The following is a 23,192-nucleotide window of genomic DNA, read 5'->3' on the forward strand; positions in this document are numbered from 1 at the left end:
CAAAGGGTCTAACTGCTATGATTTCAGATGGGTCTGGAATATATCACATGTAAGGATTTTTCAGTAAGCAATGACGTCACACTCTGCTTATGTGTGGTGCTCAGTGGACCGTGGGCCCCCACTGGCTCCATAGGAAAGTGCACATGTAAACAAAAAGTGTGACGTCATTAGTTCAGAGGCTTATTAATAAACAATTAACTGTACGCCATTTTTTTTCATGGTCATACATACATGTACCAATCACGTTTATCTGTTTGGAAATTGAGGGCACATGCATCTTTGGTGGTTGATTACTCCTAGTTTGCATTACGCATCCATGGACTACAATGGGTGTGGTCTTTGCTTGGTAGACTAAAATAAACCAATCCAATCAATCCCGCACAGTCATGATTTGACCAATCACACTCTTGATTTGTGTCTAACAACAGCCTGACATGCGTAAACTTGCATATGATGTGCGCGTCTGGAACATGCAATGTAGCATTGTAGAGGTATACTTATCATTTCCCACATGTACAGTGTCCAGGGATTTGATGGATTGGTTTATTCAGTTCCTTCAATTTTTGGACAGCGCTCTTGCGATGGCCGCTTTGTTGGCCGGTCCTTTCCACAACCCTCCAAAGATATCCTTCTCCTTCGACAGTGCCTTGTCCAGAGACAGCTGCGACGCCGCCGTCACAACGTTCTTGATCGACCGCACCACTTCCACCGACTGGCCGGTGTATCTGTCCAACCAATCAGAGGCCTGCTCGATGACATCATCGCCTTCGATGACATCGTCGGCTAGGCTGAGTCCCAAGGCTTCCGCAGCGGGGACGGCCTCACCGCTTGCCATCAGTTTCAGCGCCGTCTGAGGTCCTACCAATCGCACCAGTCTGGTGCCACCACCCCAGCCTGGCGATAACCCCATCCTTGCGTGGATGAACTGGATAACAGATGATGGGGACACCAGACGGAAATCGCAAGCTGTGATGATCTCAGCACCGCCACCGATGGCGTTACCGCTCACCGCTGCCACGCTGATCAACGGAAGTTGCTGTAATCTGGACAGGGTATTCTGCATGAACAGGCACATGACCACACCAGCTTGCGGACTGCTCATTGCATCAGCGGTCTTCAGATCAGCACCGGAGCAGAAATGCTTGCCATTCGGGTCACCGTGGAGTATAAGAGCCTTCCCTCTCTGCCATTTCTCCAAGTCAGCGACTATGTCTGCCAAGTCTACCATCATTGAACCTTGAAGAGACAAAGACATGGACCCCCAAAAAATATGAAATCAGGTCGTTTTGCAGAACACTTTGTTTAAATTTGCACATCTTGTGTACTTGTCAAGAACAAGCAAAAACTTTGAAATAGAAAGAGAATTGGCTGCCAAATTTTTCAACTGCAACCAAATCATAAGGCCTCATAATAATATACATCCAAATACTAGCTTTAGCTCATTGACTTCAAAAGCTATCTCTTCAATTGGACAGAATTAAAACCATTCGTTATGATGTTTGAGCCAATATCGACTGACATTTATAACAGCTTGCTATTTGCACAAATTTTTTCCCAGATTTATTGCACAAATTTCACCTTATGTCTTAGTTCAAATGCAATGAAAATTTTAAGCATTTTTTTTTCAATCTCACCTGACATGGCATTAGCACATTTGGGATTACTGATTGCAATGGTAGCCATGCCCGTCTCCTCATTCTTACTCAGATGAAGACTGCCTCCGTTCAACTCCTTGAGATGCAGTCGCTCCGCACGCTCGTTGAAGACCTCCCTGGGTTCAAACTCGTTGGCGAGGGCGGTGTTGCGACGCTGATCCATGTAGTGACTGTTAGACGTCTCGCTGAGCTTGATCCCGGAAGACTCGGTCTGGTAGTGGATGGGGCGGGGTCTGAAGCTGCCCAGGAGGGGGGCGGCGAGGGGCCGGAGCTGAAGTAATCTGGACCTCATGATTGGTTGATAGCCGGACTGGATTATGTTATACTTTTAACTGTAAAGATATTCAGAGAAAAAAAATAACGCTTTTAATTGAGATCTAGAAAGTTGAGGCTTTCAAAAGTCCATCACAAACCTGATCATAATAAATCACAATTCAATTCACAACTCAGATAGTGTTTTTTCTAAAAATACAGCTCTGGAGTGTTTTTGTAAAGGCCCAGGGGTCATGCAATCCTGCACACCATGTCCAATCATTGTGGACAGCCTTCCTCGAGGCACTTGCTCTCTCGTCACTTTTTGTTGGCGTGATTCTGAGCTGAATTGGGAACTTCCAGTGAAATCAGATAACCGTTATTCAGTTTGAAAAAAATTTGCGATAAATATTGAAATCTCTGAGTTCTCCCACTAGTCACACGTAAAAATGGATGAACAGCAAAGGCATTCATTTGTCACAGTTCACTTGAATAAATGGTGACTTGAATTGAGACTAGATGTCTTAATTGACAGGTGCGGACTCGGGTCTTAACAAGAGAGAAAAACTCCAGGGCTAAGATTTTTTCAAGAATTGTTTTGATGTAGAACTACCCTTATACAGGGTGAGTCAAAAAGAAAGTGACCGAATTAGAAAAAAAATATTTTAAAAATATGTGGTTCACTCCTTTTCATAAAAAGAACATGGAGATAAAGTCCATGTTATTGGCTAGTAACTGTGAACATTTCCCGCAATTTGCGTACTCTATTCCCAAGTTATGTCGTTATAAATAAAAAGATCAGAACAATTTGCCATCAATACTTCAGAGAAAAAAAACAGTTGACTTGTTCCTCATATTCAAAACACAAAATCTGAGAGTAAAAGTGCTCAGTCTGGACTCCTAAAAAACATTAATTTCTTTTTGTAAAACATGCATAACTTCTGATAGCATGGATCAATTTCAGTATTTTTTCCCTCAGATTCATGCTCTTTTAAGACATTTAAGTACTTCATTTGTCAATCAAATTGATTGTTTTTGAGGAAACCAAAATTGTTAATCCAGGTCACTTTCTTTTTGACTCACCCTGCATACGTCACTTGTGCTAATCAGGATTTGCCCATCAATTTAGAATCAAAATTTCCATTCATAAATTCAAACAAAACACGCAGGACAATGATTACTATAATTAGAACTATTTCCACAGACATTCATTTTAATTTGCTTTATAAAATCCATACAGTATTTATTGAAGCATAAAAGTTCATGCAAGGTTCATTTATTATTTAGTATGGCTGCACGTACATAAATCAAAACAGGAACTTCTCTTTGGAATGAAAAAATGCTGGTATGTGTCAGATTCAGTGGCTATTTTTTTTAATCACAATGAACTTTCTATTTATTCCTGTACAGTTCTAATATTTCCAAAAAACATAACATTCATTCATTAAAACATGATCCCATCCTTATTATTACAAAAAATGGAGATTCTTACAGAATAATACCATTTACAATGTTGTTTTGCTTTTTACGCGATTGCATCACCTTCAAGAGATTTTTAAAGAGAACATAATAGGCAAAGCTGTTATGCTTTTCCACGCGATTGCATCATTTCTTGACACATTGCCAATAACCCACTTTCACTGACATTTCTAGAAAACATAACATTCATTCAAACATGATTCCATCCTAAATATTACCAAAACTGGATATTCTTACAGAATAATAACATTTGCAATGTTGTTTTGCTTTTTACGCGATTGCATCATCTTCAAAAAGAATAACATTTTAGCAAAGCTGTTATGCTTTTCCACGCGATTGCATCATTTCTTGACACACTGCCAACAACCCACTTTCACTGCCGTGGATACAGCCAACCCCATGAACTGGGTCACGAGCAATAACATAATTGGCCTTGGACTTGTCTAACGGACAATCTGATTGGCTGTCGCTAACAGCCATGTGTCATGTGGCCTTTCTAGTTCCTAGGAAACCATTTACATGTACGCACGCAGCACGTACACCCAGCCTAGTTCTAGTTCAAAAGGTCACTGACAATGACCTTTTCTTCTGCAGGAATTGTGGCGCAACATTTTAATAATGCCCTGTTGCACAGGTGAAGGTTTTCATTAAGTGAGGAAATGGGGGGGGGGGGTGCAATCATGGCCAAGGCTACTGTGGCGTTTGTATGCAAATATAGGGATTTCTGAGAAAACTGAATATTTTGAACATCATGCACATGGTAACCATGGAGCTTTTTAGCTCCGATGTGGTAACCAAGGCTTGAGTGAGATTTTTACAATTTTTAAAGAAGGTTTACAAGATTTATTTTTCAAGCTATTGGCAATCATTTTATTTACAGTTTTTGATCAAAGTTTCAAAATGAATATTTTTTTAATTAATGTATTACTTCTGTCAATAAATGAACAAACCAACTGAAGTTTCATTGTAAAGTAATTGACTTTGGGGCTTTTAGTAATTTGGCTGAGATACTCTTGAAATAATTAAGCTTTCTTTTTGATTAAGTGTTGATTTTTTTTTTTTCAATTATAATGTTGAACAAGGAAATGTCGAAAAATTGGGAAACAACCAATAAATATGACTGGATAGCTACCGGTAGGTATTGGTAATCCGGATCGATGTTTCAGGTTTTGTTTTTGGCAGTATTGACCGGTGCTGAACATGCACAATGAATGATTTTTCGGGATTTAGAATTTTAACGGTCCGGGATATCTGGCCTCAATACGACCCTGTTCTTGTAACGTAGTTGTCAATGATTGTGCCTCCAGCTCTAATGCGATAAGCATTAGAGCTGGAGTTACTCAAACTAATGATTACCCTGCTCGGCCAAATGGCCAATGAAACATTTCAAAGACAATCTCAGCTCCCTGGGGCGAGCTTGATGCTGCCAATTAATTTAATTTGGTGCAAAGGAGGAAAAAAAGGTTGCAACCTGACGCCACTTTTTTCTTCATATATTATCTCAATGAAAAATGAAGGTCAATCAATGCAAAAATGATGATAAGACATGAATCTGGGACTGAGAAACATTTCCAATTTTGTTTGGAAATACTTAGAAAATTGTCTTGACTCTCCATGGACTTTGCACACAAGCGCTGAAGTGGCAACAGGTTGCAATTTTTTTTTCCAAAAACTGCAACTGTGAAGGGCTTTCCTAATCATGCTAATGAATTCAGCAGCATACATTGTAAATAATAAAATCAAGTGAAGTAGGCATAGCGAGCTAAGCAGTAAGGCTAAGCCAAGCTATATAAAACAGTTTAAAATAAAACATACCGTAACCGTAAGAATAAACGGGCTCCAGTTACATGAAAATCTCGTTGAATATAACGGCCCTGGCCCCTTTCCATTGCATCATACACAAACAAACGATCATACATGTCCAGCTGGTCACTTCATTATGCACACAGCGCATACACGCAACACTGCTGGTCACGTCTTGAGCACGTGCACTTTGTTTACATCCTAAAAATAAGCCCCAGGCCCCACTGACCATGCTGACCGCACTCATTCCTCCATGCACTGACCAAAACAAAACATCATTATTAACATCGCATTTTACCCTTTTATAATACTTGAAAAGGCAACAACTTACCTCTGTAGTAAGATCGACCTTTCTTGCACCGTTCTGTAGGGAGTTTTCCTGCACAAAATGCCTCGCCGCGGAAAATAAGGTGAATTTATGAACAGTGCGATGCGCCGACGTCCTGCCTGGTTGGCCTATTTCCAATTGTATGCTCAATTTCATGAATATGCAATAGCAAGTGTAGTCTGATACCCACCTTGATATTGGAGACTTGGATGATAGAGAAGGCTGGTTACTAGGTTGTTATAAAATGCATATGCATGTTGGCTAGCATAAATCGATGCATTATTTTTTCACTCATTTGCACTGCTTTTCGGTTAATCTGATATACAGGAACTCTTCAAACTTTGTACCTTTAGATTTTCCACTCGTAGACTCAAACAATGGCTCAATATTCCTAGATGAAACAGTTTCATTGCGAAATGTGTAAAAATGTCATGAACTTTTCTAACGTGTACTGTGATTGGTCAATTGCTCCAGACGTGGCGCGCCATATTGACTAACCCCGCGAACTCGAAAGTTGAGAGGGTCGTGTGGAGTGCGTTTTTCCACTTCGAAATTCGTCAGTGTCTTTCACAATTTCAAGTCCGATTTGGATTGTTTGAATCTCAAAATGTGGAACAATCAAGGAGGTATCTGTTTTGCTGTTTTGGCATTATTTACAAGAGTAGAACTTTGTAAATTGTAATGTATCGATAGTGTACTGCGTAGACCCGTACCCGTAGTCGATCAACAACATCATGTCAACACGGACAGTGCGCGTTCAACACACATCACATGGGCAAATGCAGCATTGGCAATGGCATTGCTTTAAATCTGCAATTGATGTAAACAAACATGATATGGATGTGGAAATCGTCTAAGTTTTGTCTGAGTATGGTCAGAATAAATGTATTAGGCTGTATAACATGAATTAAAGTATTACGTGAAAAGACATTTCATTCATTCAACTTCCTTCATGTCCTTGCAATTTGCAAAAAAGAATGTCGACGTGTGATTGGAACATGCAGAATCAGTTGCTTAACTGTTGAAACTTGAATGTGGTGGTTATCAGGTTGATCAACATGAATAATAGTGCAGCAGCCTTAACTCATTAAGTTTTTGGTAATCGTGTACATGTACATGATGTATGATGTAGGACACCTCGTGTTTTTACAAGTTCCATTCATAAATCAAAACCCTGCCCTGCCTGCCCTCAGTCTTTAGCCAAAAAAATTAAAATGAATTTGTTAGATGAGTAGATCATGTATAAAGACCAACGTTTCACATTTGGTTAAAAAACACAACCTCCTTGTCATCAGTCTTAATTTTCTGTCCGATGCATTTGCAGGTTCTTCGTATGGCGGAGGGGGCTTCAACGACCAAGGAGCTCAGAGTAGCCAGGCTGGTGGCTACTACCAGTCACCTGGTAACCTGGGACAGTTTGGTTCACCATCCACAGGAGGAGCCAAGGTACCACACCAAAGCACAGATCTCCATGGACTACGAGGCAATATTTGAAGTGTTTGGCTGTGGCTCACAGTCATACATTTTAGTTACGGAAATGGCCGAAGCCACATCCAGTAATCGTGAATAGCCTAATACTTCAAACTCTGCCTAAGTCTTGCCAAGTCTTGCTGATTTTTGGCTACGACTTTTGTTTGACACTGTAACGGTAACCAGAAGCCTAATCCAGTATTTGTACTTGGATACAATAGTGTGACCCATTACATTGTTTAATTAAGCAACGTCAGTTTGTCTTTTCTTTCTTTTGATCAGGGTAAGCGTGCTCAGAATCTCATTCCCTGCACCATAGCACAGGTTCTGCAGGCGACACAAGTTGACGAACACTTCAAAATTGGAGAGGTGGAGATTTATCAGGTAAAAACAAGAAAAACACAAATTCGGCCAAGATTTTCACCGACTTTGTTGATCAGTGGTTTAACATTACATTTCTTGTCATGACCCACGAAACAGAATTTCCCAGAAAGTGTCCATGACAATGTACCTTGTGATCCTAGGAAAGTTGTATGGAAAAAGGCAAAGGAACTTTTTTGGTTTTATTTTTACACAAGCCCTAGTAATACCACAGAACTCAGAAGTGAAGGGAAATATCTCCTCTGATAACAGTTTAAAAGACATAGTTTTTAAGTCACAATTTATATTTTTCTTATTTTTTGAATAATTATTTTCCCCAACAGGTGTCCATCGTTGGTCTGATTCGCCAGGTGGAAATGGCAGCCACTAACATCTTGTATAAACTGGACGACAGAACAGGGCCGTTACTGGACATCAGACAGTGGATTGATAACGATGTAAGTTGGAAAAATGATACGAGGAAATTTGAGATTGTGCATAAAATGTATCGGCCACAAAAGCTGTACCACCACCTTGCAGTGTAATGCATTCTTATTGTTTCATAGGCCATGTGCATTAACTTGAGGGCGCTGTTTGTCAAGCATAGGTAGTCAATCACATGGACTACCTTTGCTATTATACACATCTTACTACCCATGACTCAGTTTGTTCTGAAGATGCACAAAACAGTAGGTTTAATACATGTTGCACCCTTTGATAAACAAGATGTCCACATTTGACTGGAGTTTTTGCATACCCACCACAAGAGGGCCACATTTCGCCAAATACTTGGCTCTCTTTCATTTAACAGGAGAACACGCCCGAAGAGATGCAACCCCAGGTCCACAGAGAGAACACCTACGTCAAAGTCATCGGCAACATCCGAACGTTCGGCGGCAAGCGCAGCATCGCGCCATTCAAGATCAAACCCCTGACCGACATGAACGAGTTGACGCTACACATGCTAGAGACAGTCCACACACACATGCTACTCACCAAGAGGAAAAGTGCTGTAAGTTTGGTTATGTCAAAGGTCAAATGTCAGAGGTGAAATCTCCACAATCTCAAGTTCATAACCAAAAACAATATTAAAATAGGGACTATGAGGGTAGTCAGGGTACCATACAAATATCATTCTCTTTTCCGTTCCGTTGCTTATAGGTTGCCCAAGGTGACTTTTGCCTTGGGAAAAGACAACTTCCATAAACAATTTTACTAAATTTCAGTAGTTTCATTAAGATTTGATATCAACATGTTTTTTTACCAATAAAATCACACTAAGTACTTTAGAGTTTTACAAGCTTTAAGTTTAGATTTTCACAGTATTTTATGTATTGCATTATTCTCGATATACAGCAGAACTTCGCTACTATAAACATGTAATATACACAAAAAAAGGTATGTACCATCCCTGTCAATAAATTGGTTTTCCCTTTAATTTTATTGTTACTATTAGGAGGCAAGTACAAGCAGTAACTTTGGTAGCAATCAGTTCACGACGCCATCCAAGGGTGGAATGGCCAGTACATCAGGCTTTGGATCTGTTGCGGCACCTGCTAACGGGCTCAACAATGTACAGGGACAGGTATGATACTAGTGGACATCACTTGCTCAACGCTATCCTCTACCCTAACCTAAAACACGGAAGTGCTGTCAAATCTTGGGTTAAATTTTTGTGATATTATACGTAATAAAGCTGAAATCCTTATCCAGTAAATTCGGGGGAACTGCGTACATTGAACTCAATTGTATTGCCTCTCTCCACCCAGGTGTAGTAGATGGGTACCTGGTAGGAAGAAATTCCTTCAATGCTTTAGCGCCGTAATGGCAGCCGTGCTAAAGCCAGGGTAATAAGAGTGCCAGGAGTGTCACTTTGTGACGGACATGAGTGCTATACAAGAAGCCATTGTTATGATTATTATTATTATTTATTCCCCGATAAATCCATAACACTGTAGAGTGCTCGGTCATTTTCTGGCGGTACAGGGAGTAACGGGCAGGGTGGTTTTGTAGGTACAGGAGTGATTCGTTAATATGGTCATATTTTTTTTCTTGGGCACAGGTGCACCAGCTGATTACAGCATGCCATGATGACCAGGGAGTCAGCATTAATTACCTGGCCACCAGCTTGAAAGGAACGCCCTTCAACAAAATCAGGTGAGAAAACGGTGTGACAGACAGGGTGACGGATAGGGTGAAAGACATCACAACGGACAGCTCACCCAACAAGGTGGCAGGCTGGGTGATACTGATAGTGACAGACAGGGTGAGAGTTGGTGTGAGACAGGGTGACAGACACGATAGACATAAGGTGAAAAAGTATAACAGGTGTTGGACAGAGTGAAAGACAGGCTAACAGATATGGTGATAGAGAGAGAGGGGGGTGTTCAAATTGAATAACAGTTAGGTTATTGCATTGATACAATTTTTGTATTTAATTAAAAAAATAAAAATAAAGAGTTTATCAAATTTAGGTTTGTTAGTTTTTGCTACTTACCAGAAAGGAGTGCGACTGCCGCTTGTGGAGAGACCAGTTTTAAGTTGCAGAAAGCATGATTGCTCCACATTTTATGTCCAATTTGGATGACTGTTCAAAATGGTCTTGAACCTTGTGTTCCTTCACAAATATTTGAACCTGACTTTCATCAAATGAAATATGCAATCATGCTTTCATGAGAGGACATAATAGTTTGGGCACTTTTGTGGCTACAACACAGAATGATCTACGTAAATGCCATTACACAAGTTCTTTCTTTAAAACCAACACCTGGTTTCTTCCCTTTTTTTAAACTACAGAGAAGCGTTGGAGTTCCTTAGCAACGAGGGACACATTTACTCAACAATAGATGACGACCACTTCAAGTCGACCGACGGCTAAAATTTTGGTCCGATAAACCTAAACCATCTATCCAAAAAAGTTGTATTCAACTTTGCTTTGTTTCTTTTCCTCGTTTTGAAATGTTCTGCTCTTTTATAGGGTTATACCAAAGCAGTAATTTGTTTTGTGCTTGAGCACGAGTAACAAACTATAATTTTTGAGTGGCCCTAGACATTGTCGGCCATTTTACAACTGAACATTGGGTTAGTCATTTTTTTGTCTTGTTTGTGAAAATCATAACTTTGAAAAAAGACAGAGGCCACTCATTATTTTAAGATCTGATTGAGCCTTCCTTTTGGAAAACAATGAACACTTATGCTTTGTATTTAGTGAGCATACACATGACACTATTAACATTTAAAAAATGCCAGGTAGTTCTTAGAAAGCTCCTAGCCTACAGGGTTAAGACAATCCCAAAACCAGAGTACATTTTTCTTTGACTTTCATTGTAAATATTGCCATGCAGTAAATCTTCCACATATTTGTTCAGGATAAAATGCAGTTTGTATTGAAGTAATACACTGTATCAAATTATGTATAAAATTACAAAATATCTTCACAGATTAAGCTTGTAGTTGGAAGTAACGTTATCTAGCTAGAGTATAATACATGTTTACGTTTTCTACCTCTGCATGCAAAGCAAGCATTTTTTCTTTATTTTAAAAACCTTGAATTTCCCGAAAGTCTGGAGAAAACTGAGAGGTTTACCTTATAACTTCATACCTTTGTTGATCAGAAAACTAAATGCTACATTTTTGTTTAAAAGTTGCAGAAGCTACTAAAGTTGTCTTTTTTCTACTGTTTACAAAACGGGATTTGAAACTAAAAGTTCTTATTATTACATTATTGCATCATATTTCATATATAACTGAATAAAATATAAACCACGATGCCACTTGATCAGCTGAATGTCATTTTTTTATTGTTTGTTCGTTTACAAAAAACTAAATACATTTGTGTGAACTACATTCCGAATATTGACAAAATACAGACATCTTCATTTAAAATAAGGATAATGTAAAAAAGACCATTGTCTAATTTAAAAGAAATGACGGGTGTACACATCACTTTCTACATTTTATAAATAGACCTGGAATAGAAATACAGGGAAATGCTGAAAATGCTCTCTGAGACCCGCAAAAATATTAGGATGTATCTATGGAATCATTAAATCTGGGTAAAAAAAAGGAAACATTTATGTACACCATTTTTTTGTCTTGAGATTGTCGTAGGCAGACCATATTGCTGTGAGTTGTTGAGGCAAGCCCGACGCCTTGGCCGAAAGCTTACTTCAATCTTTCATGGTTCTAGCAGACCTGTCCACTCTTGACGTTTCTCCAACAATTTCACACTTTTCCATACCTGTATTCTAAAAGGGGTTATTTTAAATTTAGGGCGTCTACAATACTTCATTCCCAAGCTTCACTTTTACTATTTCTACGAACTATTCCATTTCGCATTTCAAATCAAATGAGATAACTATACTGTCTGCAGCAACACTGAGCGCACTTCTGATAAAAATAAACAATTATGTAATTGAAAAATAAAAACATTTATTGTTTGATACCACTATGCACATTTTTAAAACAAAAAACAACTATTCTTCTAACCAATGTATTCTCAACTTCTCCAAAATGGACATATCCAGTGAAAAGTTTACTGTTTTGTGTTGTGTTGTGTTAGTCGGAAAAATATCTGGTACCTGACAGCTATGTGGGTTAGAAAAGCAGTCTTTTAGCACGGCTACCAGACTACACATTGGAGTTCAGAATTCATTACAAGGGGCACAATGCATGCAACTCGTCAACATTTAACAATAGGTAACCTGATGCTAATATTTATTGCTTTACCATAAGCAGGAAGAAATTCTACCCCCAAAAGGACTCGAATTAAACAAAGGATACCAAAACGCCACTTCATTTTCTGTGTGTAATGATTTTGTCAAAAAGAAATGAAAAGATGGAATGTTGCAAAATTGCAGTCATTTGAGAAAATTTGATATAAAAAACTAGTCCATTATCTGAATTCAACTTTTTGAGATTATTACGTTTTATCCAAACCATTAGCATATGTATTACATTGTGTTACATTGTATTCACTTGAATCCCTAAACAATGGGGTGGCGTAGACAACATCGGGAGTATCAGGCAAGGCGTTATATTTTCTTGAGGGTTGGGGTTACAGGAACTAATGGGTTACACTGTTCTGTTCATTCACAATTTGTCACAAATACATATTTTTACTGACAATTTATTGATTTATTATTTTTATTTTGGCGATCTGTATAAAAAGCAAAGATTCCACTTACCAATTTACAGAGAGTTTGCTGCATGTGGCGTTGTTAAAACCACAAAGAAAATCATACAAAAATGATCACGAAGATCTTTAACATCATCTACATCCTAAGAGGTAATTCATTGAGATAGTTACACATTTTAAAAAACATGAAAGCCCGTTTGTCCTCAGCCAATTACAATACAGAAAGTAGAAGCAGAAATATTAAGTGGAAAACTGTACTTTCCTTTAGCCCTGTATTTTTCTAATAAAGTCCTCAATCTATAGTTCATCGTAAACATACTGCCGCTACAGAATAACTGTAATGAATTCTTATGGTTTTCATAAAGCCTTGGCCCACAATAAGATGAGAAGTGATATTTTTAGTTTGACAAAAATTAAGGCATTGTAGGCATATGTCAGGAAATTCTTCTTCTTTTTTAAGTCATGGTTAACGATTAGTTTCATATTTCAGACAGATTAGCTAAAAGTAAATTTAATACGCATAAGAGAGATCACAAAACAAATTAATGAATACACAACGAAAACAGTTTTTCCTCACACATTTTTTTAAGATTCACTATTCACATAACTTTCTAACCCTAAACATAGTTAAAAAGTAGGAATGAAATTTGTGCACAGAAAATATAAAATTAACTCAACATTTAATGTTCCAATGTGCGTCTGTTTTGAATGAAAAAAAATGATCTCAGAATAAACGAACATCTACAAAAAAAATAATAGTTTGGAGCTGTCTTAGAAGCAAGACACAATGCCCCAAATTTGCAAATTGAGTTGGCCTAACATACAAAATTCTTTTATTACATTTAAACAGTGGTGGGTTGTTTTTCAGGCACTGTGTGATTTTTTTATCTAAGCAGAATTCCATAAGCAGAATTTGAGTACCCAGCCTAAGCTGACGAGATGTCAAAGACTGAATTCAATACTAGAAATTTGCTTATAGTAGCATGATGGCTTAGCAAGAACGGGTCACAAGTAGTTATGTGTACTTGTCAATTGGGCCAAGAAAAAAAAGTAAACCAGTTTCTCGTGTCCCCCCCCCCCCTCCTTTTTCCCACCCACCTCTTTTATTTAAATTTTTTATTTTTTATTTTATACATTTTACAAAATCTGGCAAATACATTGTCAATATATTGTGTTTTCATTTGTTTTCAACAAAATTGTAGATATGTTAAAAGGGTTACGGCTCCTTTTGGACACCATACTGTATCACCAAAAGAGTTGAGAATATGGAAAGTCCATCCGCCATCTTTGAAAATCTGCCAAAAGATATAAAAAAGCGCCCGCCTCCTTCACTGTTTAAAAAAAGCCCGGACAAGAAACTAGTTTCTGTTTTTACTCGGCCTTAAGTCAACTTTTATGCTCCGCAGAATTTTTGTAACTGATTCCAAGGACCAATATATGTGCGAGCAAAAATCAGATGGGAACCACTCCAACAAGTAATATAATTCCAATGACAATTTTTGCTGGTAACCCGCTTTTGCTGAGCGAATATTTTAAGCAAATTTCTTAGTAAATTTCTATGCTGAATGACTCCGTGAAAATCGGCTCCCTGTTTTTTTACAGCACTACCTGGTTGTTCAGTGCGGCCCATTTCTCCACGTCCGGCCGATTGTTGAACAGCACGTCGACGACCGTCGGATCGGCCATGGTGCTGACGTCGCCCAGATCTCGGTCGTTGCGGGCTATCTTACGCAGGACGCGCCGCATGATCTTGCCTGAGCGCGTCTTGGGCAGGCCTGGGGCGTTCTGCAGAACATCGGGGGCTGCGAAAGGACCAATCCTGGTGCGAACTTAAAGAAGAAAGCAAAGTCAGTACTTTCTTTAACATGAAAGAAAAACTTCTACAAAATTTTTAAAGTTCTGAATACCTCTCATTGAGTAATATGATTTCATTTTTATCATTAAATAATATACCAAAGTTATGTTAAATTATATATAATTTTCATGACAATAGTTATTTGGAAGATCTATGACTTTTAAATTGTGGTATTTAGCACGCTGGAAGATGTCATTTTACTGTTGTTAGAGCTTTTGTGACCTCCACTGCAAAAAATGTCTTACCCAATTCCTTGAGCTCGTGGATAACCGGCTCAGTGAACTCAGCTCCCTTGAAGAAAAGAATTTAAGAAGTGAGTGAGAAATGTGTATTCATCTCAACAGATCTATAAATTCTTCTGAGTGCCTTTGCTGGTTTAAAGCTATAGTCCATCATTTGCAGCCATCCGAAAAAGTAACTGGCGCATTATTGTTGAAAAACATACTTGGTTGAAAGATAGTAAGTGGACTAAACTCCCTGTGAAATTAATCTTTCTGGCAAGCTATCATTTTGAAGTAATCAACGAAAGAAGGCCTTTCCAAGCTTTACCTCAATCAGACTGATGAAGCAGTAGCAGCATTCTCCTTTAGTCTTGTGAGGGTATGACACCACGGCTGCCTCAGCACACTTTGGGTGTTCAGTCAGAGAAGCTTCTATCTCAGCCGTACTCAGTAGATGACCTGAGACGTTGAACATGTCATCGATGCGACCAGTGATCCAGTAGTAGCCATCTTCATCACGTCGACACCCTGTCCAATAAAACAGTTTAAACTTGTTCATCTGCAATTTGTCTGAAACTATAAGTGTGAAAGAAGGAATATGAACTCTGACAGTAGTCCATCACAAGTCCTCAAGCGACTATTTCAAGTCCCCACGATTCCTCACAAGTCCATCGCAAGTCCTCACAAGTCCATTGCAAGTCCTCACAAGTCAAATCATAAGTCATCACATGTCCTCACTAGTCTTTGCAAGTCCATCACAAGTCCTCATAAGCACATCACATGTCCTTAGACAAGTCTGCCTAAAATTGATCTATCGGGGTAGAACTGGTCAGCGCAGCTTGTGAAATATTGTTCAATTACATTATATACAAGTGGACGCGGAACGCGCAAAATCTGAGACAAACAAATCTTAGTGTACAAAAACTCCATGTGGTTGTCTAAGGGGCATGGCTGACTCGCAAACAGCGATAGGTCAATTGTCTAGTCTCAAGTCACAAGCTATTCAAATCAACTGTAACAAAGCATTCCTTTGTTATTGTTCATCTCACATTACTTGTGGTGAATTGACTTGCGATTTACTTATGACAAGACTCAAGAATTTGCTCGTGTTATACTTGTGACAAGATTTGTGACCAATCTTGTGACGGAATTGAGATGAAGTTGTGATCATCAAACTGCAAAACTCAACTCTGCCCTCACACATAAATCTGCTAGGTAGTAGGAGGCATATCTGGTTTAGTTTTAACTCTTACGTTGCAAGTAGGATTCAAACTCCTCCCACACAAAGACTCTTACCATCTCCCGTCTTGTAGTAACCAGGGAATTGTCTGAAGTAGGTCCTCTCATACCTCTCATGATCTCTGTACACGGTCCTCATTACGCCTGGCCAAGGCTTCTTGAATACCTTCAAGTAAGGTAGGACAATCAAGAAGAGAAAAATTTGAGGAACTACACATTGGCTTAGGATATTTTTAGTATGATGTATAACATTCTCTGATGTCTAAAAAAGTTCCAATCTAAATAAATTTTAACTATTACAAATGAAAATATAGGCCTGACGATGTTATCAATAATGCGGGTTGATACAGTAGAACACAGTATTATGCCTGTACTGTGTTGCAGTGTCAGACTTCAGTGAAAGTGACAAGGTAGATTGATAATACAATTTACCACGGCTGTGGAATATTATGGTAATCAAAGAGTGTAGCAGTGAATAAAAATGACAGAGTAAGGGTTAAAATACTCCACAAATTGGTCTTATCCTCCTTGAGAGTCCATGAACAACAACATTTCATCTCTGAGCAGACAACTTGCTTACCAGATATCCTTCGCAGACTCCTTCAAGTTCTTTACCATCCTCATCAACCACAGCCGGATCAATGCCAAAGAATGGGAAAGACTACATGTGCCACCAACAAACAGAAAAATATCAAACAGTTTTGAAAAAAAGCTTACCAACATCTTGGCTCTGCTTACAGTTAGCGAAAATTCTTGCTTACTGTAGCAGAAAATTCCGTGCTTACGGTGAGGAATTTTGGCTTATACGCATGCGTATATCCCATAACTAAGGATTCTGGGCTTTCAGGGTTAGCTCATAATTTTTCTGCTAGCGCGGTTAGCACAAAATGGTGATTGTAAGCACGGAATTCTGTGGTTAGCAAAGCCGTGAAATTGTGCTCAGGAAATTTGGTTCACTTGTGGCAAAGTTTCTGATTTTTCAAATCTATAAATTTTGTACTAAAATACAATCGTAACTTCAAGTTCGAGATGAAAGGTAAAGACACACAAATGAAAGCTAAATGCTGAGTTTTTATTTTAATCAAAAAATGAAGTCAACAAGTCAAATGTCTCACATCTGACTGATTTTGGGGAATTGTTTGTTTAATGACGACTTACAGCAGATCCTGGCTTCATTGGGGTACAGCCTGGGAGTGGCGTCACTGTGTGCCCACCCTGAACAAAAACAAACACACAAACGCAATTACATGTACAACATATACACATTTTTGTTTTTATCAATACACCGTAAGTTCCTTAACCAGTTCGCGCCGGGATTATTTTGACACTGACCGGACCAAGGCTCGGGATTGTTTTCAGGAACCTCGATGCCAGACGAGTTCAGGCCGTCATTCGCGGGTAGCACACCCTGATATTTCCGGCCTCGCTCGCTGCGACAAGGTCTCTGACAGATATTTCCGGCCTCGCTCATTGTGTGTTTATCCGTCATCCGTTCCGAATACCGCAAAACCTTTGTGTGTATACACGTCATCTGACATGGGCTGGTCAACATTGGAATGTGAGCATGGTGAGACTGTTCAGTGAACAGGCTATTGCCGAAAGTATATCATCTACCCTATAAACAAACAATCTCCTTTTCTGGTGTAACAATATTTCAAACAGAATTCACACAGGATTCTAATGCAGAACTGCCAGTTCAATGGGCACTGTGCGCCAACAAGAGAGGGCGCTTTTTAACCACATTTGAGAGCCCCATTGACAGGACACATGTACTGGTTCATGCACGTATGGCGCCAAGCACACATGACTAATTTTATTTCTGAATGTGCACAAAGCCATAGCAGGTTCGCTTGAGTGTCAGACGTCGTCGGCAATACGTTTGAATGTCACTCCAATTAAAGTGGTCTCCCCCAACTCTCCCTGTCTTACCGTTGAGGGGGTACTTGCGCACAAAGCCCACAGTGCAGGCATTTCAATAGGGCTGGCTCAATGACGGCCATCTCTGTAGGAGAACTGCAACTGCGTATTTTCGCAATCAAGCACGCATCAGTGTTGAAAATGTTCCAAACACGCGCGCTTGTTGCTCGAAATGTGTTCGAAATACGACGCAGCCGATGCGCGTTTTGCAAGTTGACGCTCAAAATACTGATGCACGTGGATGGTCTGTAGGAAATGACGTCATTTGAACGAGACCTATAACAACACGGCATTGCTTTACTTAGGTGCTGCAGTAATGCACATAAAAGAAAGCCCAGCAATCGGGGACATTTTTTCAGTTTCTCTCACCGTTTCCGTCTGCCAGAACGTGTCACTGATGGCACACCGACTGTCACCGATGACCTTATAATAGAAAAACCAGGCCTCTGGGTTGATGGGCTCTCCCACTGTGCCCAGAACTCTCAGAGACTTGCGACTGTACCTACAATAAGAAAATATTGAAAAAGAAAAATTAATTCAAATATGAGAACATTCATGACGGCAAATTTCTTGTCAGATATGCATTTTTTTTAATCAAGAGCATCTGATTTTAATGGCTATAGCTGCAAAATTTGTCAAAATTAAGCAATTATTTTTTTACCCAAATTTCTAACTTTGAACATTTCCAACGTTATCAAATTACAGAATCAGATCTTCCAAAAGTCATATTTGAAAGTAATAATTAGTCGCCTAAATGGGCCAACTAAGACTTACTTCTTCACTGGTTCCTCACCAAACTTCATTAGAGAGCGTATGAGTGTGGGCGCCGTGTAAAAGAGATTGACCTTGTACTTATCGGTTACCTGCCAACATCGCCCAGCATCCGGGTAGGTCGGGACGCCCTCAAACTACACACAGAAACCAAGAGAACATATTTTAATTGTCTTTTGAAGGATATGGGAAGTTAAGTTTTAGGGATAAACAACACAAATGGTTTTATGATTCACAGAGTTTTCTCTATTTCCCTGACAAATTTCCAAAATTCCATGCAAAACATTTTCATTTTAACAAGGTTGCTGGGTAGTCAAGAGAGAGTCAAGAGCAAAGCAACTAATATACTGATAATGCAAAGGTAGCTTGTTAACAAGCGATGGCCTGTAATATTTGCGCTGCATAAACACTACAAAGCTACCCTAGCCAGTCAGTCATAGACCACAATCATGTTGCGGCCATCTTGATTTTTTTCCCATTCAAATCAACGTAACCAAAGTGAGGCTGGAGGGAAAAATAGTCTGGTTCCTTTTTGAACAAAAAAACATTATCGTTCAGTACTGTTATTGGATACAGGGAACATGACTTAAATGGTGGCAGCATGATAATGGTCTATTGGACACAACTTGGACATGTGGCACAAGACAAACATACGCCAAACAGGTGACAACCTTTCCCTTCTGGGTCACTGTCAGATTCCTTGAGTTTTCCCAGATTTTTGGTGTTTTTTCCCCAAATTCCCTGAGTTTACCCCGACTGGAAATACGGAAACTCATTTTCAAGGTTTCCCCTGCTTTACAGAGTGACTGGAAACCCTGTAATAGCAACAAAAACAATAAAAAATCATGAACCTCAAATTTCTGACTTATCATTAATGACGTACAGTCAACTCTTACCATAACACTGGTCGCACCATTAAGCATTGGTCCGTACACCACGTACGTGTGCCCTGTAATCCATCCAATATCGGCCGTACACCAGTAAATGTCGCCCTCGTGGTAATCAAACACGTACTTGAAGGTGGTGGCTGCGTACAGCATGTACCCTGCTTGAGTGTGGAGGACACCTTTCGGTTTGCCAGTCGAGCCACTGAATAAACAAAAAGAAGAGGATTCTTATTTTCTTTTTACTTTTTGCTATCAGAAAGTGGACTTTTGTGCATAAAAGTAAACATTTTTCCAGGAACTGGACTGCCAAGGTTGTGCCTCGGGGGTGAGAATGGGGAAAAATGTAAAATTCCCGAAATAATTGGGAGAGGCTTTAAGGGTCACATTTGTCACAAAATGTCTGTCCCTGTTCGTACGTAGCCCTGAAGCTAGTGCAAAAAACTGTTATATTTTAACTTGATAGCAACGTCAAATGGGTTGATAATGTCAAATGAAAGTGCCTATTAGAAACCGAACTTGTCCTAAGCACCCTTTTCCTTGCAGTGTGTCTGTCCATGTTACGTATGTATAACACAGAAAAAAGACCTGTTATTTTCTCAAATAAAAAAGATATCATCTCTTCCATTTTCTTGTCCTAGTCACTTTCACCTTACATAAAGGGTAAAAGATAAGCTATTGTTTTCTTTAGTTTTTTCCCTATACCTTGCTAATAGCAAGTTACATACTGTTATATGTTATAAACTGTTATATTTTAACTTGATAGCAATGTAAATGGGTTGATAATGTCAAATGAAAGTGCCTATTAGAAACCGAACTTGTCCTAAGCACCCTTTTCCTTGCAGTGTGTCTGTCCATGTTACGTACATGTATAACACAGAAAAAAAGACCTATTCTTTTCTCAAATAAAAAAGATATCATCTCTTCCATTTTCTTGTCCTAGTCACTTTCACCTTAGCAAGGTATAGGAAAAAAACTAAAGAAAACACTAGCTTATCTTTTACCCTTTTTGTGCAACATCCATAAACTTATTTTATTGGCCCATTAGTGTGGAATTGCCCAATTGCAAGTTGAAGCCAAGTAATTTGGATGCGGCCTGACATTTAAAACCAACAATTAGAGTTTAGCCATCCAGAGGTGTCTGTCCTACCTTGTGTAGAGCATAAACAGCGGCTCCTCGACCTCCAACCACACCGTGTCGCATTCATCGCTCACCCCCGTCATGACATCATGCCACCAGTGGTCGCGACCCTCAACAAAGTTTGTCTGTCAACACAAGCAAGGTCAAAGGTCAGGGTGGTGAGTTCAGAGCCTGCTATGCCTACCATCTTTGGTGTGGATTGCAATGAAATGGCTGGTTTACAAATTACAAAATGCTTTCTCTCTGAGGTGATCTTGGGTAAAACACAAACTCAGCAAAAACATTTTAATTTTGGCGGAATCTGCATTGGGATGATGCTATTTCCAAACTAACTTTCCAGAGAAAAATTTTACAGGGTTACCACAGAGTGTGTATTAATTTTGGGGAGCTAAATTAAGATCGCGGTTAACCCTGACGTTCCTGAATCCATCAAAATCCACACCCCTGTTTTGGAGGATTTTGGCAGATTCAGGATACCTCCATATTGAAAAAGTTTGGGGATTCTGATGTATGCAGTTCAGGACAGTAAGCCTAACGGTACTGCAGGATTTTGATGGATTCAGGACAGTAAGCCTAGCGGTACTGCAGGATTTTGATGGATTCAGGATACACCTCCACATTGAGCAGTTGGGGGACTTTGATGGATTCAGGATCTCAGCAATTTAACTCCCGGCTCATTGGTGGATTCTGATGGACTCACAGTACACCAACATGCATGACAAAATTGATGGATTTTGTTAGATTCGGGATACTTTCTATTAAAAATACCCAAGGGGTTAGGGTTAAAGAGCCACTTACTTTGAGGCTCATACAAGGCCTCTTGGCTCCCTGATCGTTACTTGGTGCTTCCTTGGTCGGCGTATTTGGTCCAAGATGACGGACAACGATGACAGTCTTGACAGCAAAGTTCCTGCATACGAAGGAGAAAAGAAGACATAATGAGATTTTTTTGTGCTAAGTTTCCGACATCACATCTAAGACTTGTCTGCAAATTCAGATTTTTTGAAAGAAAGGTCTAAAAATTCACCTAAATCTCCATATCAATTGTACAGCCTTGGGATTTTACCATTTTCATTTTTTTGTTTTATTACTATGATTGCTGGTTTAGTTTTTTCATGGTTAAGTGTTTTTTTGATCTTGCTTTTTAAAAGCACTACAAAGTTCCAATCTAATTATCTAATTATTAGGGGGGAAAATAAAAAAAAATAAAAAATTGCAGGGTAAATAAATGCTTGAAGTTATACCAAGCCTTCATAAATATGGGTGGAAAAAAATGCAAAAGTAAGGGGAAAAAGCAGGAATTTTCATACCAATTCTTGACATATTCAGAACTGGTTCAAACAAATGCTGACTTGTAAAAAATGTCTGTGGTAAGTAAAACCTAAAAATGAGAAGAACATGTACAGGGTGAAACAGAAATATGGGAACCCTGTAAAAAGGAACCTTTTTTCTCCACTTAAAGACAAGTATAAAGCAATTTAATTATTAAAGAAACAATCACCTAATTTTTGTTTCATCAATTTTGCTTTTGTGGTTCGTGAGATGCAGAGTTTCCCCAAAATTCATAAAAATCAATTTTGTGCACGGATCACTGAACCAGGCTTTTGTCAGGTTTTGTTTATCTATCGTTTTGTTTATTCAACAATATTATTGCAGAGCTGATAGATTACAAACGTTTGACAAGAACACAATTTTCCTGAAACCATTTCTGTCTCATTTTGTTAAATTCCTTTCACATGACTGAGAATGATTAAGGATTCCAAGTATGTACGTTTGTCATCCACGCCTCGCTTGCAGAAAAACCGACACGTCTTTGCATATTTGGTATTCCGTGGACACCTTTGTTTTTCACCTTTTTTCACGAAACATTGTAACTTTCAGAAATGTTGTTGTATCGTGTTGCCTATTTCACCAGATGAGACCGAAGTAACAGGAGGTTCAAATGATGTACTATTTTCAACCAACTGTCTTCAAAAAATATTTTAAATTTTTTTTTTTTGGGAAATCGGGTAGCCGTCTTTTTGAATCGGCCCGTATTCAATAAATTTACCTACATATATCATGCACTTATTCAATAACCTGTAACGTTTAATTCGCGCCACGCATCAATGCAAGTCAACCTATTCTGCCGGGAACCAGGTTAAAGCTGAACAATAATGACATGGCAACCACATGGTTACCGCTCATGGTTGCTATGGTTTCCATCATCATAGCTACTGAACTTTCCCTCGGGAACCGTTTACTTTCTGGACCTAACAATTACTATAATTGATTAGTATTCATCTCCAACAATGGCTTTTGAGCTTAAAGGTCAAACTAAAGACAAACTTGCCATAATTATTATATCATTTTAATTTTTTGTTTATTTATTTATTTATCATTTTTCGTAATTAAAAAAACAGGTAATTCCACTTTCCCCATGTTTAAACCATGACATAAACTTTAAAATAACCTAAATATGAGTAATAATTTTAAAAACTTACAACCAAGAATATAATACTTGATACAAAACTATAAATTATACAACAATAACTCACGATTATTACACGAATGTATACTATACAGAAATACGTGTACATTCACATTCCAAAAGTTGCTCAGTCACAGGGAAAAATTCAATGCTTTCCAATTTATTAAAATATTCTCTTAACTTACCGGTACAATTTCAGAATAAAACTAA

At 38.8% G+C, this 23,192-nt stretch overlaps 3 protein-coding genes across 6 annotated transcripts in view; 1 reads left to right on the plus strand and 2 right to left on the minus strand.

Annotated features, from left to right (window-relative positions):
• Positions 1-486: 486 nt before the first annotated feature.
• Positions 487-5,673, minus strand: LOC119729220 (ethylmalonyl-CoA decarboxylase-like). Of its 4 annotated transcripts, none has more exons than XM_038201794.1 (3): positions 5,521-5,673; positions 1,635-1,980; positions 487-1,236 (listed from the first exon to the last, which is right to left on the minus strand). In XM_038201794.1, the coding sequence occupies exons 1-3, from the start codon at positions 5,671-5,673 to the stop codon at positions 557-559; spliced, it is 1,179 nt and encodes a 392-aa protein (XP_038057722.1). In that variant the 3' UTR covers positions 487-556. The 4 variants fall into 4 exon arrangements, with proteins under 4 accessions (XP_038057722.1, XP_038057723.1, XP_038057725.1 ...); XM_038201795.1 differs by having other exon boundaries at positions 1,635-1,987; XM_038201797.1 differs by lacking the exon at positions 5,521-5,673 and adding an exon at positions 5,208-5,318 and having other exon boundaries at positions 1,635-1,987.
• Positions 5,674-5,988: 315 nt separating this feature from the next.
• Positions 5,989-11,120, plus strand: LOC119729224 (replication protein A 32 kDa subunit-like). The gene is made up of 8 exons (XM_038201801.1): positions 5,989-6,143; positions 6,842-6,963; positions 7,270-7,371; positions 7,692-7,805; positions 8,159-8,359; positions 8,804-8,932; positions 9,410-9,504; positions 10,144-11,120. The coding sequence occupies exons 1-8, from the start codon at positions 6,125-6,127 to the stop codon at positions 10,223-10,225; spliced, it is 864 nt and encodes a 287-aa protein (XP_038057729.1). The 5' UTR covers positions 5,989-6,124; the 3' UTR covers positions 10,226-11,120.
• A 5-nt stretch (positions 11,121-11,125) lies between these two features.
• The window catches only part of LOC119729222 (acetyl-coenzyme A synthetase, cytoplasmic-like), a 29,562-nt gene continuing 17,495 nt past the window's right edge, over positions 11,126-23,192 (minus strand). Inside the window, exons 6-16 of the mRNA XM_038201798.1 lie at positions 21,311-21,422; positions 20,522-20,637; positions 19,384-19,576; positions 18,491-18,624; positions 18,086-18,218; positions 16,958-17,014; positions 16,380-16,460; positions 15,857-15,965; positions 14,889-15,088; positions 14,585-14,630; positions 11,126-14,313 (exon numbers count right to left, since the gene is read on the minus strand). Coding sequence (XP_038057726.1) covers positions 14,081-14,313; positions 14,585-14,630; positions 14,889-15,088; positions 15,857-15,965; positions 16,380-16,460; positions 16,958-17,014; positions 18,086-18,218; positions 18,491-18,624; positions 19,384-19,576; positions 20,522-20,637; positions 21,311-21,422 — 1,414 coding nt within the window. The 3' untranslated portion in view covers positions 11,126-14,080. The remainder of the gene's footprint in view (positions 14,314-14,584; positions 14,631-14,888; positions 15,089-15,856; positions 15,966-16,379; positions 16,461-16,957; positions 17,015-18,085; positions 18,219-18,490; positions 18,625-19,383; positions 19,577-20,521; positions 20,638-21,310; positions 21,423-23,192) is intronic.

The sequence above is a fragment of the Patiria miniata genome, unplaced genomic scaffold (assembly GCF_015706575.1).
Source record: "Patiria miniata isolate m_02_andy unplaced genomic scaffold, ASM1570657v1 HiC_scaffold_20, whole genome shotgun sequence".
In the NCBI taxonomy this organism is placed as follows: domain Eukaryota; kingdom Metazoa; phylum Echinodermata; class Asteroidea; order Valvatida; family Asterinidae; genus Patiria; species Patiria miniata.

Coding starts and splice junctions, on each gene's coding strand:
- LOC119729224 (XM_038201801.1), top strand. Junction 8,933..9,409: donor TCAACAATGTACAGGGACAG/GTATGATACTAG, acceptor TCTTGGGCACAG/GTGCACCAGCTGATTACAGC. Junction 9,505..10,143: donor ACGCCCTTCAACAAAATCAG/GTGAGAAAACGG, acceptor TTTAAACTACAG/AGAAGCGTTGGAGTTCCTTA.
- LOC119729220 (XM_038201794.1), bottom strand. CDS start 5,673: ATGAAATTGAGCATACAATTGGAAATAGGCCAACCAGGCAGGACGTCG. Junction 1,981..5,520: donor AGGTCGATCTTACTACAGAG/GTAAGTTGTTGC, acceptor TACAGTTAAAAG/TATAACATAATCCAGTCCGG. Junction 1,237..1,634: donor ATGTGCTAATGCCATGTCAG/GTGAGATTGAAA, acceptor TGTCTCTTCAAG/GTTCAATGATGGTAGACTTG.